We start from the raw sequence: 11,691 nt of genomic DNA on the forward strand, positions 1-11,691 counted from the left end.
ATCAGTTGAGTAGGAACAGTTGAGGGACTGTTTCCATAAGGGAAGGAACAAAGAGGGTTGTTCCTAGTCATCTGCAATCAGAGGCGATTGGCAGATTGTGGCCCGAGTAGATTAGGTTTGTAAAGAAACTAAGTTGTTTTGCCTAATTAGTGAAAGTGTTTAAGTCCCCAAAGGGGCCGTGGTTTTTTCCTCTCTATTGGGCCTAGAGAGTTTTCCACGCTAAATCTTGCTTGCATATTTTACTATTTCTGTTCCTTGTAGTTTAATTTTTATAAATACGTAAAATATCAATTCACCCCCCTCTTGAGGAACTCTGTAAAACTAACAAAACTAATCACTTAAATTCAAGCAAAGCAGTGAAGTTTCAAAATGAAATTACTAAATTAGCTAATTAGCTAACAATATAACAAAATCGAATAAATTTCTCAGTTAAATTCAAGTAATTAGCAGTGACATTTCAGAATGAAATTACTCTCGAACATGAAATTCAATGAGCAATCACAGTATATATACTGACAATAATGCAAAATTGATCAAAAAAATCACAAAGACAAGGGAGAAATGATCAATACCTTGCCAAACACTGATCTTAAGAGCGTCTTTGTTGAGACCTCTGACATAATTGCCCAAATACCTTTGCAGCAAGTATGCTACCTGATCCTCCAACATCTTCTTCTTCTTTCTCGATCAAACTGCAAACAATCTCATCCGGAAAAACAAAAAGGTTTCGTTGAGGCAAATCGTCGAACACCTACTGTGCAGAAAATGATTGAAATTGAAACCGCCAAAAATCTAGGAAGAGGAGAGAGAAATTGAGAAGAGAGATTCGAAGGACAAGTCGGCAGTTTCTAGAAAATGGAAAGAAAAAAAAAAGGTACTTTGATTTTGTTTACAGATATTTTATTTCAGTGTGAGAGGGGGAGGAGGAATAGAAAAAGAGTATTCGCCTGCAAGGCAGGTCACATGCTTGACACGTGGAGCATTTTTTGGAGGGGAAGACGGAGATACTTTGCTAAGGTGGAGGAGGAGTATTTAAGACTGGCACGTGCTTCCCTTACAATAAAACAAAAAATAGAATGGCACGTGCCGAGTGAGAAGTGAGAACTGAATTTTGAATGATGAACGTGGGCTGAAGTCGGGTCGGGCTTGGGGTCTTGGGTCTGAACGGGTCTGGCTCACGTCAAGACCACTTTACATCGGACGGGACCGGGTCGAAAGTTTCAAACATAATCCTCGTGTCGGGTCGGGTTGGGTCGTCATGCCTAAGCCTAATTTCACTAAATTTAGAGTGCTTTTTCGTGTCGGGTCAATCGTGTTGTGTCTTATCGTGCTTTTTTCCGAAAAAATGTAACCCACGGCCCATGACTTTGTGCTCTGGGCCGTGCTTTTTTCATGCTCATCTCCGGCCGTGCATTTTTCATGTTGTCTGACCGGGTCGGGTCAGGCCAGTCCACCGCCATCTTTAACTGACGATCGGAATCTAAGCCTTGATATGGTCCAACTCAACCACAAGTCCAAACCGGGATTTGCTTGAAATAAGTTGATTTGACGATATCAAAATATGATCCAAGCTGATCTCTAGATTGTATTATTTGTATATGACGGAGTACTCTATATTTTTAGGTTATGTTATGTTTACCTAATTATAGTGTATCAAAAAAGGTACTCCGTATTTGAACTTGTAAGAAATCATTTTGTTTGTTATTTGAACTTTGTTATCCCTTATTTTCTTGAATTTATGTTATCAAAAAGTAGTTTAACTTATTAATCCTTATTTAAACTTTATCATCTTTAATTCTAAATAACTGAAAATAAGATGACCAAAACTTATACCAAGTATGAAATTTACTGAACTTATCATGACTTGTTTTAGGTGAATATATCAGGGCCTTAAACGAGTATTGTGTACTAAGATAATTCAGTTAGAACGTGTTCAAGTCGGAGGAAACTTGTCTTGAACTAGGAACTGATATTGATCCTCACTCAACCACAAGCCCAAACCCCAGAGGAATCATTTGGGGCTATAGAGCCCATTAGCCCATACTGAAATAGGTCCACCATGAAAATGCTTCAAAATTAACTCATGGATCCAATATAACCTTCATGTAGGCCCAACAACATCACTTGGGAGTTGGGAGTTGGGAGTGTTGGGAGTTTGGTCAATGAACCCTTCATTCATTATGAAAGCAACGAGTCAACGACTATGACTCCATGGCCTCCATCCAATTATAAAATGCGTGTACCTAATGGCATGAATGCATGATAAGAAACTAGTTGCAAATATATTGTAAACAACTTATAAAAAATTAAAAAATTAAAAAAAATTACTCCGTATTACATAAGAGAATGCTACATATCTTTGAATTTTTTTGTGCTCTTTGAACTTTGAAGTACGTATTTTATCCTTACTACCGCGTTAAATTTTTTAAATGAATAAAACTAATTCATTTATCTAGGAAATATCATTTTTAACAACAAAAATTGAGAATTTTTTCAATTATCTAGGTAGTTACATATTTTGTATGACGTTTGTTTTATAAATTAAAATGCACAGCGCACATGTCGTGTGCAAAACCACTAGCTACTCCGTATATTGTAAAAAAAGAAAAAGTAGAATAACAATGATGTTCATCAGTATACGACCACACTTGAACAAGAACGATTATATAGGTCGCACCTCTGTATCCTTTTGGCTCTAATGACTTTCATCAATATATTACATGATAATAATGATAAAAAAAACCTCGGTAAAATTAAAAGTGTAAACTCCAGACAATATAAAATGGGCCTATGGAATAAAGAGGTCACATTACTCTTGTAGTTTTGTAGAGCATAAGTAAGTCATTAGCAAAGCTAGATGATCGATTTAGCACAAATAACAACTAAAATAAATCATGAAAAAAACAAGTAAATTTGAGTACCATATGCATGTTTAAGATTTGGACATTTTATACTAAAAAGCTTTGTTTACCTAATTTAAAATTTTCACACCATACTATTTTGGCAAATGCTACTTTAAAATTTTAATTTTTATAATAAAAATAAAAAAGAAATAACAATTTTAAGTCCAATAACGATCAAACTTTTTTTATAAGAGAATTTTTGGCATGACTACTACTCCATAAAACAAAATTCTTTGAATAGAGACAAAGCTTTTGGATCATCATTGGAAGCGTGTAGAAATTTCATTGAGTCTAGGGAACTTTGCAGGATAGAGTGATTTATTACACTAGTAGTTTAGCATGACGAATCAAACGTTATTTTTCTTGAGGTTTGCCAAACAATATTCCCCCTCTTTATCATATTTGTCTTGTTCAATACTTACAAAGTAACCTACGAGTAATTGTTTAGGCCTAGTAAGTTTACGAGTAACGTTGTACTCCCTCCATATTTATTTAAGAGATACATTTAATCGGGCACAGATATTAGAATAAGAATTGAATTAAATAAAATAATAAAATAAGTGGAGTTGGGTAGATATTTTAATAAGTAAACAAGTGGGGACCATGTCATTTTGGGTTGGGAGGTGGGGTGGGTAAATTAGATGTATTATTTAATTAGATGGTGGTTGATAAGTTATTAAAAATAGCAAGTGTATCTCTTAAATAAATACGGCCGGAAAAGACAAGTGTATCCCTTAAATAAATACGGAGGGAATATCTTTCTCTTACACATGCATTTAAAGACACCACCAGCAGTGGCGGAGCTAGGTAGGTGCATGGGGTGTCCACCGACCCCCCCAAAAAAAATGAAAAAAAAAAAACTTATAGCTGAGAGCTAAGAGACCAGTTATTATATAGAACCGATCTCGTATGTTATACTTAAAAACACCCGCCCCATACGTAAGAGATCAGTATACTATAGAGATAATTCTAAGCGAACAGTCTTTAGAAACAACCGTTCTTTTAGCGGTTTGAATAACTACAGGGGGGTTATCTTAAGAGAGCAGTCTTTAGAAATAACTGGTCTCTTGGTGTTTTGAATTTAAATACCCGCTCTCTTAAATTAAGATATTCTTTTCAGTTTTCACCACACATATGAAAATCGTAGAGAATAATTGTAATAATTTTGTACGATTGTAATATGAATATTGATTAATTTAAGGACGATACATTTTTTTTAGTAATATATTTTGTGTTGTGGAGGATCACCAGACACATTACTCTAAAAATCCTGGGAACGTCATTGCCGACACCCCAAAAGAAAATTCCTGGCTCCGCCACTTACCACCAGGCATCAGGATTGCAATAAAAATGTACGGAGTAATGAACTTATAAATTGGAACTAATTTAGAAATGCATGTTAAAATTTACACTACAAAATTTTGTATCTTTTATGACAACCTAATAACGACGGGTAAAGATCCCGTCGTAAAAAGGCTTTTGCGACGGGGATAACAACCCAACAACGACAGGAACAACCGTCGCAAATGTCTTTTACGACGGGTTAACGACGGGATTTTCCATTAACGACGGCCCCCTTTTATGACGGGTTCGCGACGGAAAATCCCGTCGTTAATCAACAATTATTGGCCTTTAGCGACGGGATTTCCCGTCGTTAATAGTACAATTTCTTGTAGTGTTAGTTGGATCCAACACCAACTAAAATAACGAATTCTCTTGTATATACTCACATTACCTGGATTCAAATAATCTTTATTACATAAGGGAATTTAGGAGGTGACGTCGAAAAATGCTTTTCTATTTTGCCCATTAATAAAACCAGAAAAACAAAAATAAATTAAAGGTAAAAATATTTTTACATTCCAACATAGAAGGGAATCAATATAAACATACATTAAATTACCAAAATTTCCAAAAATAAAATAAAATTGACAATAGCTAAAAAGACAAAGAAAATTACGTAAGATTATTAAAGGAGAGACACCTCATCCGCCATAAGTTTGCTATATCATGCGCCCGTTGAACCTGACTTCTAGCTATCAGCTTTGAAGACAACACACGTGAGAAGGTGTAAGGCAGTTTGTATGATCTCATTTACGGTCCACGCAATCTGAATATCTCCCATTCGCTTAAAGTAGAAAAAGTATTAATAAAAAGGAAAATAAATAATTAATCAATTAACCCTTGCGGGAAAAAATGATTCTAATGAATCAATAAATATTATTGTGTACCAATTGTGTGTCGGTTCAGTGGTGATTGTGGCTGAACTTGGTAGGGAGAACTCGTGTTCGATCCCCCGCAACAACAATTGGGAGGGGACTGGAACCTATCCACCCAGAACTCGCCCTGAGTCAGGATTAACCCTAAGGGTGAACCGGGTGCTAACACCAAAAAAAAAAAAACATTGTGTATGTATTTTTAAATGACAGATTAGTATGATAATAATAATAATTAACAACAACAACAACAACAACAACAACAACAACAACAACAACAACAATAATAATAATAATAATAGATGTTTCCCCCCAAAAAAGAAATTGTATTACATGCATTATGCAATACTCCCACCGTATTTATTTAAGGCATACACTTGGCCGGGCACGAGTATTAAGAAAAAGAATTGAATGAAATAAAGTAATAAGACAAGTGGAGACCATGTCATTTAAAGGGTGGGGGTGGGGGTGAGGTGTAGTTCTGAAATTATTTGTTTAATAGGGTGGTGGGACATAGGATATATTAGATAGATTATTTAATTACTCCGTAGATAGTGGGGTTGATAAGTTAGTAAAAATGATAAGTGCATCTCTTAACTAAATACGGCCGAAAAAGACTTAAATAAATCCGGAGGGAGTGTAACGAACAACATTAGGAACCAGTCTTATTTAAACTAAAGGTCTAAAATAAATAAAAACTTTTCATGACACAAACCTAAATTCCGTACACCTCCTCTCTATAAATCTTCATCTTGATTCATCCAATGTACTATGCACAACAAAACAATCGAAGATGCATTACTACAGTTTACTTTTATTGCCAAACAATATCGGATGTACTATTAATTTTATTGGTTAGATAAATAGGTTTGCCCATATGCAGGAATAACTCCAATGTTCCTCTATCAACAAAACTCTCGTTGACTCGTATCATAGTGTGATACTAGTCAAAGGTGGTGCAGCTCCTTACACCCAAGCCATAGTTGTTGTTGTCATCCTTTACACCCAAGCCATAGTTGTTGTTGTCATCTTTTTCAAGGGCCAAATTTTCCTAAATAGAATGTATTACTCCCTTCGCATCTTTTAAATAAATACAGTCGGAAAAAGTATTATATCCCTTAAATAAATACAGAGGGAGTACATATTTACATGCATTATGCCATATAGCGAACAACACCTAGGAGGCTAGGAACGAGGCGGATTCAAACGACCTAAAAAAAAAAAAAAAAAACACTTTTGTAGACTCGAACCAAGGCATGACTAGGGGCAATGGTGGATCCAATAATTTTATATTAGGTGGGTCGAAAACCAATTTTTACTAATTTTCCTTAAAAATAATTATAATAACCGTAATATAAATTAGATCTATATTTTGTTCTCAAACAAAAACTAAGTTTATATTTTGATAAATAGCGGAGTTATGCTTAAATAGTACGGGTCAATTGACATTACTAATGCATAAATTTCTTTTAATTACGAATATGAATATATGTAGCTTATTTTAGCTAGTTAAAATGAAAAAGATAACATGTGAGTTCAACGCAATCTACCAATTTTAGAGATATATTGTTACATGTGTCAATTTATGAACATATACAATATAGTATATGTACAATATTTTTATTATATAAGTGCGATATAATATGTGATAAAATATAATATATGTTTGAAACTTCTACTTCAGTACAAGTTGTTAGATCTATTATTCACATCAAAAAGTTACCAACTACACCAATCCGACACATACACTACAAGAAATTGTACTATTAACGACGGGAAATCCCGTCGCGAAAGGCCAATAATATAATCGTTGATTAACGACGGGATTTCCTGTCGCGATCCCGTCATAAAAGGGGGTCGTCGTTAATAGAAATCCCGTCGTAAATCCGTCGTAAAAGACATTTGCGACGGTTATTTCCGTCAATGTTTGGTTGTTAGCCCCGTCGCAAAAGGCTTTTGTGACGGGATTTTTGACCCGTCGTAATTAGGTTGTCGTTAAAGATACAAATTCTTGTAGTGATATTTAAATTTAATACTTCTACAAGTTTTTTTTTTATATAAAGGACTTCTGAATAATGGGGTGGACCTTTGCCCACCTAGGCCTGCCCCAATCTAGGGGTGTTAATGAACTGAGTCTGCTCGTGAACAACTAGATACTAGGCTCGACAAAGCTCAGTCATATCTCGATTCGAGCAGGTTCGACTTGAGTTCAGATTCGGCACGAAAACCAAGCTTGAGCTATCAATAGCACAACTCAAAAGTTTGGGAACACGCTCAAATTCTTTTTAATACATGCATTTTTTTTATAAAATATTTTTTTGCATAAATTAGTTTTTAATATACATTATTTTTAACATAAAAAACATGGAAATTTTTGTTAAGATATTTCCTAATTATATATTTGATGATCAACCTCATACGATCCTAATTATATAAATTTTGTTAAGATATTCCCAGGTTCGATGAGCTTTAAACTCAATCTGAGCCTATGTCTCGACTTAGCTCATTAACACCCTTAAACGTGACACAATCCTAAACTCCGTACCCTTCCTCTCTCTATATATATCCTCTTCTCAACTCATCCAGTGCATCATGCACAACAAAACAGTCGAGGATGTACTATTACTTTTATTACTTAGATAGATAGGTTTGCCCATATTGAGGAATAACTCCAATGTTCCTCCTCTATAGCCTCTTAAATTGAATTATGATGGGCATAGATCATAAAAACCTTCCAAGCAAGGTTGTTGTCCCTTAGTTCATGGATTTGCCAAAATCATTAATTATGAGAGAAGACCTCATGATTTAGACATGACCGCATATAATTGACATCCCTCATGTTTCAGACAACTATTAGTGCAATGGGGCCCACTGGGCCATAGCTGAGCTTGTTCCAGCTCAAAGCCCACAAATCATACATTCATACTTTCATAGTATTAAAAATGGCCAATCTTTGATTTTCATAAACAAAAAGTTAACCTTTTTTTTTTCTTTTTTTTTTTACTTTGCTTTTCATTTCACCTTTAGTGCAAAACAACTTTTAAAGAGTATATATAATGATCATTTGAATTTATTAGTTTTAAGGAAACGTTTGGCCGAGATATTATTACAATGATCATTTGAGTTTTTGATATTTGTCTTTTTTTGTGTGTCAAAATTCAGTCATTTGTATTTTTTTTGCCTTAAAATACTTTTTTACATTTTGTTTGTATCGTACATAAAAGGATACAATCTTAATTTATGTATTTTCTCTTGAATATTTTAATTGATTATCTGAACTTATTAGTGTCTGTCTTAATTAATGTATATCTAAACAAACAAATTAAAAAAAACATTTAATAATGAAATAAATGTCATTTCAAGTGAAATAATATTTATTTACTTTTCTTTTCATTTCACCTTTAAAGTAAGCAACTTTTAAAGGATATAATGATCATTTGAACTTATTGGTATTTGTCTTTTTTTTTTTTTTTTTTGTGGCCAAATTTCAATCATTCATTATTTTTCTTTAAATACTATTTTCATTTTGTTTCATAATCTTACTTATAAAATCGTACAATTATTTATTTTTTATCTATTGCATATTTTGATGATCATTTGACATTATTGGTATTTTTTTTATAATTGATGTATAACTAAAAGAGACAAAATAATAAACTCATTTAATAATGAAATAAATGTCATTTCAGGTGAAATAATATTATTTCAAACTCATCATCTTCAGATACATATACTACTTAACTAATTTATGTTTTTCATTATTCATATTCTCCTTTAATCAAAAAATAAAACTTGTGTATCGTACAAGCTAAAAAGTTAGTTAGTTATCAACATTTAATCTACTTTATGATCGGTACATTTAATCGACAAGCTTCTTTCAGGGGCTTCGCCCTTATTTTCACACCAAAAAAAAAAAAATAAAAAAAAATCAACATTTAATATAATTTATGATCGGTAAAATGTTTAATTTTACTTAGTGTAGTTTTACTTAGTGTAATTTTTAAAGTATATCATATATTGCTTTTAAAATCCTGAATTAACTGTATACTTCACTTTCCTTAAAAATCCATCAACAAACCATCATCAATAATCTACTGAGATTGTGCTTAGTCTAGTAGCTAGTGAGAAGTGAGAAGTGAGAACTAAAAGAGTTCTCCTAAAATCTCTCTCCTAGGAACTCTCTTGAGAACAAGTACTTTAATTATATATAGTATAACTTAAAGAGCACTTGTATGAAGGCTTTAGTGAGATTTAATTACTTTTTAGGCTTTTAATAAAGTGGCAAAGGGGTTTGAGAGATTTTCTCTAAAAAAAAAAAGTGGAACTTTTGAATAGAGTTAGGCTGACACTATAATTCTAGGACAAGAAAACACCATAAATTACTGTAAAAACAGAGTAATATGTATGCCTAAATCGGTGTAATTATTAATATTTACTTTTTTATTCCCTAATACTCATAACATTTGTGTTTGCAAATAGTTTTAGATATGTTTGTCGCCAAAATATGTGAATAAAAAAATGTACAAGTAAAGTTAATAGGGCTTAATTATGTGCGGGGGAGAAAAATAATAAAGAATTGGTGTTAATAGAGTTAGTAGGAGAGAATGACAATAAAGAATTTGCAAGTGAGGTTAGTGATATGGAGATCCAATAAAGAATTACTCTATGCTAAGTAAGAAGTGTTGCTAGTATTCAGAAAAGCTTGAAAAAAGACAGATATAAAAATTAAGAAACAAAGTGAGTAACATAGACTAATATTTTAATTTTTAGCTTCTTATATGTAACCCTTGAAGCTGCATATATCATTTTCCTTTAATTTACGAAGATATGATGGATGCATTGGTTTGTCAAAATAAAGTTGTTTTAATGGTATTGAAATCCTTCATATAAAAAAATATTAAAACAAAACCTACATATTTCCAACGATATTACACAAAAGTCTACTACTCTAGAAGTTGCAATTAACAACAACGCCACAAAAATTCTACCAAACGCGACAATCTCCGAATAGTATTGTAAACTTCTCAGAAGCTTCAATTCACACATCATTTATAGGTATCAGAAATACTTCCATACTCAAGTAATTAAAGTAGAATACTCCATAATAAATGTCGAACATCTAGTTTACTCTTAATCAATAATTCCAATTAAAATATTGAAAACATTCTTAAATCGAGAATTGAAAACTTGTAATCGTAATAAATGAAAACTAATATAAGTTCTTGCGAACAACTGTCTGATACTTATTTAATTATCAAACTACGTGATATGTCACTTACTCTCAACCCATTTAGCGTATTATAATACTATTAGAATGATATGATAATTAAGTAAGTATAAGACGGTTTGATAAGAGATCGATTAACAGAACAACTAAACCCCTTATTTAATGATTAAGAGAAATATAGTTACACACTCACTATAACTAAAGAGTTGAAAACTTGTAATTGTAATAAATGACAACTAATAAAATTTCTTTTAAATAGAGCAAATTACATGCATGTTCTATTGTTCTACCTTTTCTACCCATCTTACATATATTGTGAATCTAGTGGACAATTAGGTGTGGATTTTAACTAGTTTAGTTGGTAGTTGAGGGGGGTGGTATCCAAGATATGAGATTGAAACTAGTCTATATCGTTTGTCGCCCTGCCCTTAGTGGCTCTCTTTATACACCAAAATAAAAAATTATAAAAAATATATAAAAAAATAAAAATAAACTAGCCAATTAGGTACTATAAGACACTTAAATAAGTGTAAGACATTATGGTAAGAGATTAAATAGATAACTAAACCCCTAATTTCATGACTAGGAAAAATATAGCTACACACCCACTAAAATTAACCTTGATTACGACTCCGTACTCCCTTCAAGTCTATTCATTGACCAAACACTATTAACCCTTTTCCAAATACTAAGTTAATGACAAGTATAAATCAAGAAACCGATGTTTAACTACTAGAGACACGCCACAAAAGTGGTCCAAAATTTTGTTCATGTTGAAATAAAAAAAAAAAAAGAGTGTAATTGCAACTTGTGGTCCACTAAAGACGATGACCAATGAATATTTGAACCAATTGCATAATTTAAAACGGTACCAACTTTGGTGTGTAAAATCAAATTGTCATAAAACTACCGTATTGAAAAACAACCAAATTAGGAGGTCTTCTATAACTTCAAACTTTCTAATAAATGGAGTACGTTAGCTATAATTTGAATCTCACTGCTTCTACTTGCTGCATTTTTCTACCTTATTTTGTTTGTTCGATTGTCAGATGCGTAGTACCTCGTTCATTGACCACCTAGTACCTTTAAATTGTTCATTTTCAAATAAAGAGTACCTTCATTTCATATTGGGGTACAAGCTACCACAACTCTACAAGTGTACAAGTACAAAATACTCGGTACTACGGAGTATGTACTATGTATAAATTAATTTTATTGATATGGAGTATTATTATTATTGTGTGCATTTATAGTATCAATTTTTGTAAATTGTACGCATTGATAATTAATAATAATTAGATTAATAATGATTGAAATATTGCATTGTAAAACATGATGAAATAAA

At 32.5% G+C, this 11,691-nt stretch overlaps 1 protein-coding gene across 1 annotated transcript in view; it reads right to left on the reverse strand.

Annotated features, from left to right (window-relative positions):
• The window catches only part of LOC110781744 (uncharacterized), a 62,511-nt gene extending 61,620 nt beyond the window's left edge, over positions 1-891 (reverse strand). Inside the window, exon 1 of the mRNA XM_021985794.2 lies at positions 573-891. Coding sequence (XP_021841486.2) covers positions 573-669 — 97 coding nt within the window. The 5' untranslated portion in view covers positions 670-891. The remainder of the gene's footprint in view (positions 1-572) is intronic.
• Between the last annotated feature and the right edge of the window lie 10,800 nt (positions 892-11,691).

The sequence above is a fragment of the Spinacia oleracea genome, chromosome 6, assembly GCF_020520425.1.
Source record: "Spinacia oleracea cultivar Varoflay chromosome 6, BTI_SOV_V1, whole genome shotgun sequence".
NCBI classification, from domain to species: Eukaryota; Viridiplantae; Streptophyta; class Magnoliopsida; order Caryophyllales; family Amaranthaceae; genus Spinacia; species Spinacia oleracea.